We start from the raw sequence: 12,179 nt of genomic DNA, 5'->3' as shown, positions 1-12,179 counted from the left end.
GTGGAAAAAAGCAAAAAAAAAAAAATTGAAAATCTATCCTATGTCATAGGAAGGCTAAACTCTTCAGGTATTAAAACCGCCAGCTGGGGTTGGGGATTTAGCTCAGTGATAGAGCGCTTGCTTAACAAGTGCAAGGCCCTGGGTTCAGTCCCCAACTCCGAAAAAAAAAGAAAAGAAAAAAGAAAAAAAAAAAAAAACCGCCAGCCATTTGCTAAGGCTGAAGCGTGGGCCTACCTTGCTCTCTCAAACTGATCAGACCAAGGTCACAGTTGAAGACTGACTGCTTCCTTCAGGAAGTTTTTCTGGATGGTTGGCAACCCCTGTAGTGCATGCCACATGCACTTGCCAAGGTGTGGATCTGAGTCAAGATGAAGTCTTTAACCCAATCTCTTTCTGGGGTGGGGATTGTTAGTTTTACAGCAGGCATGGGGCACAAGGTATAAAGTACAAATTTCCTGTAGCGACAAGTTTTAAATTGGTCAATTTATTGGCTCTTGCTTCCAGCGAGATCATAGCTAAAGGTGCCTTCACACTCCCACATCTTGTAGGTTTGAAGACTCTTCAGGGTTTTTTGCTTTATTTTCCCCCTTAATTTTTTTTTTTAATTCCGTTTATGGTTGTTTGGACCATATATTTGTGCAGCACCCGTGGAGGGCAGAAGATGTCGGATCCTTCGGAACTAGTCAGCATATGGATGCTGCGAATTAAACCCGGGTTCTGTGGAAGAACAGCCAGTGCTCTTGACCACTGAGCCATCTGTCCAGCTCCAGATTTGAAGGAATTAGGAAGTCTGCTGCACCGGGAATAGCTGGTGCAGGAGTTGAATCTAGAGTCCAAGCCGGGTTGTCCGTAAACCACAGGGCTCATACATTCAGATATGGAGTTCAAAGAGAGTAGGGACTTGTTGGGTTTGTTGGAGGACAGAAATTGGGGGCTGACCCTAAGAATTTGGTACTGTGGTTAACGGGGACTGAGGCCGAGTGTCTGCTACCCAGCCTGCTGGGCAGGCGGGCCAGCGCTCAGCGACCAAAGGGGTTAAGGCACCGAGTCCCACCCACGTCCAGGATTGGCGGGTCCCGGGGGCGTGGCCGGAGGGCGGGCCCGCGTTTGCCGCAGCCGCTGGTGGGCGGGCCGGGCGCGGGGCGGGAGGGGCCAAGAGCAGAGCCGGGCCGCGCTGCGCGCCCTGTGGGGCGGGCTTCGGGCTGCGCCAGAGAGCGGGACAGCTAGCGCCGGTGTCTGAGCTTCTGCGCCGGACTCTGAGGCAGTGAGTAAGTGATACAGGCCTGCCGGGGTGCCCCTCTAGGTTCTTCCTCTGGTCACCATGTCCGTTGCAGCGCTTTCTGCTTCTGGCGGGTGGGAAGCTGGGGAGGGGGCGCGTCCCGCTGCTAGGGTACCGGGAGCTGGGGGATGAGGCCGATGATGTCATGGACGCTTCAACCGGCGCAGGGGGTGGGGGGGAGGTGGCGGCCGGAGGGGGTGCGGCCCGGATTATGTCACCTCTTCTCTCTGCACCCCGCCCCCCCCCGGGGGCCACGCGCGTTGGTGGAGAACCGAAGGAGGTATGGGTGGAATTTCTCCAACCGCAGAGACCTCTGTGACACCTTTGCAGAGAATTTGTGGCTGGGGTTTATGTATTAGTGAATAGCGACCCCCCCCCCAACCCCGACTCCGACACACACATGCACAGCTGAGGCAGGCTCCTGTGTGAGCGGGTGGGTGGGGGTGTGCTGTCGGTACCTTCAGCACTGAAGCACTGGCTTCATCAGAGTCAGGATCTAGGGGATGGGCCTCTTCCCCTGCAGGTGCCCACGTTTCCAAGGGAAGATGAATCTCTCCTCACACATCCCAACCAAGAAGTTCTGCTCCCTGAATCCTTTCCCTTAATCCTTCCTGGAAGCTTTTCCTTGTCTCTATGTCTGAATTCATTTCCTATTTACATGGTCATAACCAACATTCCCACAAGCATTGGCCTTGCATTTTCTTAATGCCAGGGTCCAGAGACCCGCTAAAGATATCGTTTGCGCCCTGGGGTAACACAGACTTCCAGTGGAGAAGCCTCACAGTGAAATCTCCCTGGGGCATCCGGAGCTAAGTGCTCCAAGACCCCTTGGGTATCAAGGATGCTATGCTGAGGGGTATTTGGACTGGTTCCAGAAGAATATAGGTTGGGCAGAGAGCTGAGAAGAGGCCATGTGTGGAGCGAAGAGCCGTTTTCAGGAGAAATACAGGATGAATATCAAGAAAGGCCTCAGAGACAAGCTCTACTTGACTGTGGGTGCCAGAAAGAATGCCAGGCGTTTTACACATAATCCGTTTCCTCCTTAAAATCGCTGTCAGGTAGGTGTGAGAGTCTGAGGTGGAACAGTCTGCATGAGGTTCCATAGCTGCGCTGTGATTTACACCTGGAGATGATGCTGCACTAATTCTAAGGCACTCAACCTGCTCACGGAAGGGTTTAGCCAGAGTCCATTTGGTCCCTTTGACTACTAATATTGTAATGTCACAGGCACTGAGGGTTGACAGAACAGAAGCAGAGGCAGGCTCAGGCAACAGGTTATCATCCCAGAGTGATGCCCTTGCAGATCACAGCTACCTAGGCCAGTCCATGAGGAGACTGTCCTACAGAGGGAGCTCAGCCCTTCCTCTCCCCTCAGTTCCTATTTGCCAGGGAATGTACTCCACTCCTTGTCCTTCCCACTCTACCAGGGTTTTGAGAAAAGAATTTGCAGGATCCCAGGGTTGGAAGAGGCAAGGGGCAGGGAGCAGTTATAAGGTGTTGAGTATGACAGTTTAGAACTATGGCAAGGAACTCTATGGGAATTGCCTGTGGGTTTACTACAAAGCCATCCTCACGTAGAGCCTGAGAAGGGAGGCTCAGGGCAATGTCTAGGACCCTAAGAATCTGAGAAGGAGCCCCTGTAGAGGGAGTGTGAAGCAGAATGACCACCTCCCAACTCTGATGCTCACTCCTTGGAGCTCAGAAAGACTGTGCACGTTGCAGTTTATAGAGATCTCCCCAAACACTCACCATGCTACCCCTGTCACTCAGCTAGCATGCTCTCTCCTGAGGCTGTTCCTTCCGCCTCAGCCTCTGGTGCAGCTCCTTTGCTAGCGTCTGCCTTGCCTCACTGGGGGTGCCGGCCTTCAGTGTTTCTATCTAGTTTTTAATTCCTATCAAAATGCTGTTTGTTTTTTGGTGAAATGTATGTGTGTGCACACAGAGAGGGATCGGGGCGCCCTGCTCAAGCTCTCTCTGCTTCATCCCCTTGAGAGTCTCTCACTGAACCTAGAGCTTGGCTGGCAGCAGGCAACTCTCTGAGGTCCTCCGGTCTCTGCCCTTCATAGCGCTGTGGCTACAGACCCTAGCATAACTGGCTTCTTAGGTGGCTTCTGGGGATTCAGACTCAGGTAACCATGCTCTTGCAGCAGGCAGTCTTATCAAGCCATCTCTCCAGCCTGTTGATTAGTTATTCTATGTTTCTCTGTATGTTTTTGGAGGCACAATCTCATGCAGCCTATCCTGGATTCCAACTCAGTTTACACTCAAGGTGGGTTTCGAACTCTTGATCCATCTTTGCCTGCACGCCACCACATCCAGCTTTCAGGGTTACTTTTAAAATAAAAAAATAAAAAAAAAAGGAAGGCCTTTGATTCCAAACTTTCTTCAGTGAAGGCTTCCTCCGTCCTCTTTTAACAGAGGCCTCTGCTGTCTCTTCCCAGCGCCTTGTTATCCCTTTGCTCCATCTGCTTTTGCTTTACACGGCTTTTCTGAAACCATTTTGATATAGACATCAATGATGTTCTCAGCTGCTAAATTCAGGCCATGTTCTTCAACTCCACTTTTACCTTCTGCAATATTTCTTTTCAGCACTGGAAACTATCCTTGTGTTCTTTTCCTTCCTTCCTTTCTCCCTTCCTTCCTTCCCTCCTCCTTCTCACTTTGTTTTTGTTCTTTCTTTCTTTCTTTCTTTCTTTCTTTCTTTCTTTTTCTTTTTTTTTCTTTTTCTTTTTTTCGGAGCTGGGGACCGAACCCAGGGCCTTGCGTTTGCTAAGCAAGCGCTCTACCACTGAGCTAAATCCCCAACCCCTTTCTTTTTCTTTTTTGAGATGGAATCTCATCTGGTTCTCATTGTTGCATCAAACTTCTGGGCTCCAGCGATCCCCCTCAAGTGGACCAGGCTGCTGGGGCTGCTCCTCCTGCCTGCCTGTCTTCCTTCTCGTCATCCTCTCCTTCCTGATATATTTTTTGTACTAGGGATTGAATCTAGGAACTTGCACTTGCTAGGGAAATAGTCAACCTCTGAGCCTTTTTTATTTTGTAAAGCAGGGTCTCACTATGTTGTCAGGATGGCCTTGAACTTGCAATCTTTTGCTTCCAAATCCTGAGTAGCAGGGATTGGGTCCCGTGTCTCCAGGATGGCTGGTGCCCCTGTTTTGAATCCACTTCCCACTTTGTCTTTCGGGGCACAGCTTCTCTTGGACTTCTTGCTGCTCACACACTACACCCCCCAAGACTTATGGGGCTCTACCGCCCTTACTCGATGCTAGGCCCACCCATGACACTCTCGGATGCTAACCATCCATCTTTCCACCCTGGAAAAGGTATCTTTGGTCTTCTCCTAGGCAATCTCTGCCTGTCACGTTAATGATGTCACACCCACACCAGTATCCTAGCCTCTTCTCATGTTCTCTCCACCTGAGCTCCAGCTACATGAGGAGCACAGCTCTTCTTGTAACCATGCCCAGGCTTCCCTGTTGGCTTCAAGCCTCAGGCCATCCAACATTCATTCCGCCAGTCTCTGTATCTCTGTATGCCCAGAGATAGCAAGAGCTAGGGGGAGGCAAAAAAAAAAAAATCTGAGGTCACAGAATGCAAAGAGGCCTCTCCTTGGGGCCGCACACCTGTGCATCCTGCACTTAGATGCTTCCCTGGGTGCTTCTTGTGCCCAAGACTAGTGTCAGCCTACATGTGGGCACAGACTGGCCAAAAGGAGGAGGGTGATGGCAACTGTGCTGGTCTCCACATCTGTGGGGAGACATCATGGGGGGACATGCACTGAGTGGATAGCGATGGCCAGCTTGCTAGTGAGTTTACTGCTCCCTAGAGCCAGATGTCTAGTGTGGCCAGGAGAAATTGAAGGGTGTGTGTGCTGGCAGCCTCCCAGGTGTGGGTCCCGACAGGAAGGACACAACGTTAGAATTAGGCATCTCAGCAGGAGGAGGTTTGCAGAGCATTCAAGGGGATGCTATATGGACCCAACTTTAAGAGGGAAGAAAGGTGCCCTGCTTGGTTTCCGAGGCTTACAGACCTGAAGAGCACTCTTCTTTCATAACATTTTAGCTATTAGAGCTTCTAGCCAGTGGTGGGGACTTGCCTGGTGTCCCTGCCTACCTGTATTATACAGATCTCTAGGACAGGCGTTCTGAGGAGCTGACTTGAGACAAAAGAACCAGGAAGCAAATTAGGCCTCTTTGAGCACGAGTAATATGAGGCCTTGCTCCCCCTTCTGTGGGACAGCTTTGAAAGCGCACCCAACAGAATTGGTTCAGCAGACTTCATGGTCACCTGAGCGGGATCAAGGTCCAAAAGGGGTGTGTGTATGTGGAGAAATGGCTAATCCAAGAACTCTTCCTGGTGGTACTGCATTCTTAGCAAGGTTCAGCAGGCATGGCATCCTCAGGGGTCAACACTGGTTGCACAAGCCCCGCCCCTCCTTCACCCACCTGTGGGAAAAGCCAGGAGGGAGGAGTGGCTGCTGGTGTTCTAGTGCTGCTGCAGCCCTGCCCCAGCCTGTCTGCTTCGGGACTACTTCAAAGTACTAATCTCAGAGAATAGGGCACTTTGGGACCAGGCCCCCATGAGGCCAAGCTAGAGGGAATCTCTGGGAAGACTCTCGCTACCTGCTGCAGCCATAGCCCGGGTGCGTCCGTCTGCAGAACCATGGTTGCTCCTACCCGTGACCTTGGCGCAGGCCGCAGCGGCAGCTCCGCCCACCCAACTCCAAGACCTGGGTTCTTTCCTTTGCCTGCCGCCTCCGGGCGCCTGGCGCGCGGCAGCACGGTTTTTAATTCCTCCCATTTCACAGAGAAGAAAACTGTAGTTCGGGATGGCTTGGTCGGCTAGTCCAAGGTCGCACAGCTGGTTCTGGCCGAGCCCGGACTTCGAGAGAGAGCCATATGGCCCCTGCAGACCTGGCCTCGGAGGGTCCCAAGCTTGAGGACCCGCCGGCCCCCCACCTCTTTGGAAAGGTAAGAAGTCGTCTACTCTCTAGTTGGCTTTCACCTTGATGGTTTACCATCTTGGTTCAGGGGGCTGGGAAAGACCCGCGCTGTCGGCTTTTTTTTTTTTTTTTTTTGTATAGGGTTATTGTGTCTCTCCTTTAACCTCTGAGATCCACTATTGGATTCAGGTACTGCTTTTCTCAATCAGTCCATTCTCTCCAGCCCAGGAAGCTGAAATATAGGAGTGACCCCGGGTAAATTTAATGAAAACTAAATTCTGGGGGTTGGGGATTTAGCTCAGTGGTAGAGCGCTTGCCTAGCAAGCGCAAGGCCCTGGGTTCGGTCCCCAGCTCCGGAAAAAAAAGAAAAAAAAAAAAAAAAGACTAAATTCTGGGAGGTGCAGCACAGTTAAGATGATCGCTGGGTCTGGTAGGCTCATGGGTGGAGTGGGGCTAAGGAGTGAGCCCAGCTGAGGGTATATACATCTTCATCTTGGAAGCCTGATAACTCCAGTGTCCATTGTAAGGAACAAAGAGAGACAAAGTGGGGCCCCAGTTGACTTGCTTGGGGGTGGAAGTGGGACGGATTTTGACTTCTCTACCTTACTACTTGTGCCCACAGTGCCCTTCTGGCTTAATCATGGCGAAGCTGGAGACATTACCTGTGCGCGCTGACCCAGGGAGGGATCCTCTCCTGGCCTTTGCTCCCCGGCCTGCTGAGCTTGGACCCCCAGATCCCCGCCTGACTATGGGCAGTGTGGGTGGTGGGGTGACCCATGCTCAGGAGTTTCCTATGAAAAGCGTGGGCACTCGAACAGGGGGTGGGGGCAGCCAGGGCAGTTTCCCTGGTCCAAGAAGCAGTGGTAGTGGGACCAACAGGGAGAGACCTGGCCCTGGCCGCTACCCATCAGAGGACAAGGTTCTCGCCAACTCTCTCTACCTCAATGGCGAGCTGCGAGGCAGTGACCACACAGATGTCTGTGGTAATGTGGTGGGCAGCAGTGGGGGCAGCAGCAGCAGTGGGGGCAGCGACAAGGCTCCCCCCCAGTATCGTGAACCCAATCACCCACCCAAGCTCCTGACCACCTCTGGCAAGCTAGACCAGGTTAGTCCCCAGGACCAGGAGAGCCTCACAGTCTTGTTTAGGGTGGGAGGTAACCAAGAAAGTAGGTTAAGGTGGGAGCTCTTAGAGGGAATCATGGGAGGCAGGATGGGAACCATCATGGGAGGCAATGGAGTGTAACCCTGGGGCTAAGTCTCACTTGTGGATTCAGAACAGAGATGGGTTGTGGGAGACTTGAGGTGGAGCTCCAGATGGGGAGATCTAACAGAGGGCAGGAAGGTGGTTCTTGAACAAGTCTTGGACACAAGGAAGAGGAGGGGCCAAGGATCTCAATCTGATGTCTCTTCCCTGTTTCCTTTTGTGTAGTGCTCAGAGCCACTAGTTCGGCCATCAGCCTTCAAGCCTGTTGTACCCAAGAACTTCCATTCCATGCAGAACCTGTGTCCTCCACAGACCAATGGGACCCCTGAAGGACGACAGGGCCCTGCAGGCCTCAAAGGCGGACTGGAGAAGTCTCGGACCATGACTCCAGCTGGTGGGAGTGGGGGCGGCGGCCTCTCAGACTCAGGCCGGAACTCACTCACAAGCTTGCCCACCTATAGCTCCAGCTATAGCCAGCATCTGGCACCCCTCAGTGCTTCCACCAGCCATATCAACCGCATTGGCACTCCGGGCTATAGTAGTGGCGGCGGCGGTGGGGGGTCAGGCTACCAGGACCTGGGGACCTCTGACAGTGGGCGGGCTTCCAGTAAGAGCGGGTCGTCATCATCCATGGGGCGGTCAGGCCACCTGGGATCTGGGGAGGGCGGAAATGGAGGCCTGCCATTTGCAGCCTGTTCACCACCCTCGCCCAGTGCGCTGATCCAGGAGCTGGAGGAACGGCTGTGGGAGAAGGAGCAGGAGGTGGCAGCTCTGCGGCGCAGCCTAGAACAGAGCGAGGCAGCAGTGGCCCAGGTGTTGGAGGAGCGGCAGAAGGCATGGGAGCGGGAGCTAGCCGAGCTCCGGCAGGGCTGCAGTGGAAAGCTGCAGCAGGTGGCCCGCCGTGCCCAGCGTGCCCAGCAGGGCCTACAGCTGCAGGTGCTGCGGTTACAGCAGGACAAGAAACAGCTGCAGGAGGAGGCAGCCCAGCTGATAAGGCAGCGGGAAGAGCTAGAGGACAAGGTGGCCGCCTGCCAGAAGGAGCAGGCCGACTTCCTGCCCCGGATGGAGGAAACTAAGTGGGAGGTGCGGGCTGGGGGGCTTAGATTTTCCCTCTCTGACTCCTTTTCGTCTTTTTTTCCTCTGGAGACCCCAGAGCAGAAACTTACTACTGTGTAGGGCGGGTGGGGGTGCGGGGAGGAGTATGAAAGGAGTAGGACCAATTCAATAGAGATGAATCTGGCAGAGAGCCCCCTGTCGGGCTGAGTTCAGGTGCTTAGTGCCTTTGGAGCTAGATCTGAGAGCTGGGTTGTGACGAGCCTTTGCTACCTCGGCTCTGCCTTTACCCCGGCTTCTGCTTCCATCTGCCCTTGTCCAGGTGTGCCAGAAGGCCGGTGAGATTTCCCTCCTGAAGCAACAACTGAAGGACTCACAGGCTGATGTGTCGCAGAAGTTGAGTGAGATCGTGGGACTGCGCTCACAGCTCCGGGAGGGTAGGGCCTCGCTCCGGGAGAAGGAGGAACAGCTGCTCAGCTTGAGGGACTCCTTCGGCAGCAAACAGGCCAGCCTGGAGCTGAGTGAAGGCGAGCTGCCCCCTGCCTGCCTCAAGCCTGCACTGACCCCTGTGGACCTGGTTGAGCCACAGGAGGCACTGGCCTCCTGTGAGAGTGACGAGGCCAAGATGCGCCGGCAGGCTGGGGTGGCGGCTGCTGCTTCCCTGGTTTCTGTTGATGGGGAGGTAGATGCTGGGGGAGAGGGTGGGACACGGGCCCTACGCAGGGAGGTGGGGAGACTGCAGGCTGAGCTGGCTGCTGAGCGACGTGCCCGTGAGCGCCAGGGTGCCAGCTTTGCAGAGGAGCGCCGGGTGTGGTTGGAGGAGAAGGAGAAGGTCATTGAGTACCAGAAGCAGCTCCAGCTGAGTTACGTGGAGATGTACCAGCGCAACCAGCAGCTGGAGCGGCGACTTCGGGAGCGTGGGGCAGCAGGGGGTTCCAGCACGCCTACTCCCCAGCATGGAGAGGAGAAGAAAGCCTGGACCCCCTCCCGCCTGGAGCGCATCGAGTCCACAGAAATCTGATTATCTGCGTGCACAACCTTCTGACAAGTGCCCTGTCTGAAGGTCGGAGTCACCAATGTCCCCTTCCATTCATCTCCCTTCCCACGTGTGCTGCACATCCCCAGACCAAAGAGGTTCTCGAAGCAGCTGTGACCAGCCCCCTTGTCCCCCAGTCCATGCAGCTCCAGCACTGCCTTTGTGGGTAACCACTCCAGACCCTCCTGCCAAGGAGAGCATGGGGGAGGGCAGAGTGCAATGGGGTGAGGTCCCAGGCACAGGGAGCATGCTCCCTTTTGGGGAAAGCCTCTTGGAGATGGAGGCAGCAGGCTTGTATTGCCAGGGAGCACCCCTTTCCCTTATTGGGCTGCTGCCGCCGCCGCCGCAACCTTGTGTCCAGTGCTACTGTCTGTGCCTCCTTCTAGGCCACACAGCCTGAGGAAGCCTGCGTAGGTCTACCAGTGTTGACAGACCCTAGGCTCCTGGTCTCTCTCCTTCGTGTGCTGCTCTCCTTCCCCAGGCAGATTGGCAGGGGAAGCGGGAGCAGATGGCCTGCCTGTGGTTGAGAGGGCTACCTGCCCAACCCCTCCCCCACCAAGGTATCTTGGGCTCAAGCCTCAGAGCCTGGACTAGTCCTGAGCATGTGTCCCTCTGTGTTTATTGAGGGAGGTGAGAGCTGAGGCTGGAAGCTCAGTGCCCAGGGGAGATCTGCCTTCCTATCCTTGGGAAGGGTCACCTAGAGGCTTCTCAGCCCCACCCTCACCCTCTGGCCAGGATCCTACAAGGCTACACATCCCCTGCTGCTTGGTTGACCCCCCCAAACCCAGGGTCGCTGCTCAGCTCTGATTATAGCTATACCTGCCTCTTAGCTATTCTGTTTGCCCCATTTCTGAGGTCAGATGGATGTCTGATGTCTTCCTGTGTTTCCCTGCCATCTCTCTCCTCCGCCTCCTTTCACGCTTACATTTTCCCAGGCTGCCTTTTCTTCCAAGTCTCACCTTTTCTCCCAGCAGAAAGCTCTGCTTGATTTTTGGTGCACTGCTCACTCCCAGCTCCACTGGCCCAAGTCTGAGCTTGGGGCCCTTGTTCTGAGGGGCCAGTCAGTTGGATAGGACTGCCCTTGAAGAACAAGGCTAACGTGTGAGGACTACTGACCCTTGGGTTGCTCGCCAGACTCCTGAGTTGGCTCATTTGTCCCAGCAGGGTTGGCTGGTATGGTCATCAGTGTGGGTCGTGACCGTCAGTGTCACTTCCTTCTCTAGGATCTCTCAGATTCTATCTCCCCAAGAAAGGCAGGGAAATTCTAATTTCTCTTTTAAGAAAGTAAATTTCCAATTCACCAGCAATAACAATCAGAGGAGACTTGGCCCTCAGCCCTCGTATTTCTCTTTTTCACTCTCTCTTCCACCCCAAGATAGAATCCTGGGGTCAGGATTGAGAGGGTGGGTAACTACTGTGAGCAAGTCCCCCCCCCCCCCAAGCCCTGACCAGCCTCCTCCCATGACTGGTGACTGTTTAACAAACTGTGCACACCCCCACAAAAATAGGAGTGTCCTATTTGTAGCCTCCAACTCTCTGCACAGCTCCTTCTGGGTGGTCCTCAACAGGTTTATGACCTTGATTGGAGGCTACTCTGGCAACCACTGCCCATCCCTCTAATCCCTCACTATACCTGATCCAGACCCTAAGCCTGGTCCACAGGGGCTGGGAAAAGGCATTAATACAAAACAAAAGAGATGGGGGGGAGAGAAAAATATGAACAGCTTTGGAATGTCCAACCACAAAATAAATTATATATAAATATATAAATATATATATATATATATCTACCATATGTGATGGAAAGACTTTTCATTTTTCCTTTCCCAAAGAAATAAAATGGAGAAAGCCCCTTGGATGGCAATTCTGTGGCCAACTTGAATCTTTGCAAGTATGGGAGGTAAAGTTGGAGGGTGTAAGACGAAGCTGGGACAGTTATTTCTCCATAGGAGGCATGGGACCAGAGTTACTCATTGTGCTATGCAAGGAGATTGGCTCAAAGTCCAAGTCCTCCATGTTTGTCCAGGAGTCATGGGAGTGTTTTCTCTTCAGTTCAGGCTGTTAACAATGTTACCAGCTGACTCTAGCTTAGGAGCTCTACACTCGGCTGCTCTCCAGAAGGTGATGTGGACAGCTGTGTGCAGCCCACAGTCACTTGAACACTTCAGTGATTAGCATGGAATCACAGAAAGGGTTTTCAATTAATGACAAAAGACCCTGAAAATGGTGACCTGTCCTTTGCAGGATTTCCTTCAGTCCTCCCCACAAAGTCTCAGAGTAACAACAATGGAGTGTTCTGTAAACATCACATCTAGCCACTTTTACAAAGTGATTTCTTTTCCCTTTACCGGACACGTCTAATAATAGGTACCACAGATCTAAAGCAATGGTTCTCAATGTGTGGGTCTTGACCCCCATGAGTTTGACCCCTGAGTCAAACAACCTTTTTATAGGGGTTGTGTACTGGATATCCTGCTATCCTACATTGCATTATGACTTCTAACGGTAGCAAAATTACAGTTATGAAGTAGAAACAAAAATAATTTTATTTTCACCACCACAGGAGGAACTACGTTAAAGGGTTATTACATGAGAAGGTTGAGAACCACTGAGCTAGAGTCTAGCTTTTTCATCTTCCCACTCATTCACCCAACCTTGTCTCCTC

General features: G+C 53.2%; 1 protein-coding gene across 7 annotated transcripts; it reads left to right on the top strand.

Annotated features, from left to right (window-relative positions):
- Positions 1–1,110: 1,110 nt before the first annotated feature.
- Positions 1,111–11,378, top strand: Lzts3 (leucine zipper tumor suppressor family member 3). Of its 7 annotated transcripts, none has more exons than XM_006235009.5 (6): positions 1,111–1,268; positions 6,087–6,249; positions 6,363–6,410; positions 6,844–7,326; positions 7,651–8,508; positions 8,801–11,378. In XM_006235009.5, the coding sequence occupies exons 2-6, from the start codon at positions 6,178–6,180 to the stop codon at positions 9,497–9,499; spliced, it is 2,160 nt and encodes a 719-aa protein (XP_006235071.1). In that variant the 5' UTR covers positions 1,111–1,268; positions 6,087–6,177; the 3' UTR covers positions 9,500–11,378. The 7 variants fall into 7 exon arrangements, with proteins under 7 accessions (XP_006235071.1, NP_742019.3, XP_008760371.1 ...); XM_008762149.4 differs by lacking the exon at positions 1,111–1,268 and adding an exon at positions 1,483–2,337 and having other exon boundaries at positions 7,651–8,445; NM_172022.3 differs by lacking the exon at positions 6,363–6,410 and having other exon boundaries at positions 1,145–1,268.
- Positions 11,379–12,179: the final 801 nt, after the last annotated feature.

The sequence above is a fragment of the Rattus norvegicus genome, chromosome 3, assembly GCF_036323735.1.
Source record: "Rattus norvegicus strain BN/NHsdMcwi chromosome 3, GRCr8, whole genome shotgun sequence".
Taxonomy (NCBI): Eukaryota; Metazoa; Chordata; class Mammalia; order Rodentia; family Muridae; genus Rattus; species Rattus norvegicus.
Note: the sequence above shows the minus strand (reverse complement) of the source record. Positions and strands in the feature narration are given on the sequence as shown.

What these genes read in the sequence shown, in the direction of transcription:
- Lzts3 (XM_008762148.4), top strand. Translation starts at nt 2,288, where the DNA reads ATGCCAGGCGTTTTACACATAATCCGTTTCCTCCTTAAAATCGCTGTC. An exon ending in CCCCCCACCTCTTTGGAAAG is followed by an intron (nt 6,250 to 6,843) that starts GTAAGAAGTCGT and finishes TTGTGCCCACAG; the next exon opens with TGCCCTTCTGGCTTAATCAT. An exon ending in TGGAGGAAACTAAGTGGGAG is followed by an intron (nt 8,509 to 8,800) that starts GTGCGGGCTGGG and finishes GCCCTTGTCCAG; the next exon opens with GTGTGCCAGAAGGCCGGTGA.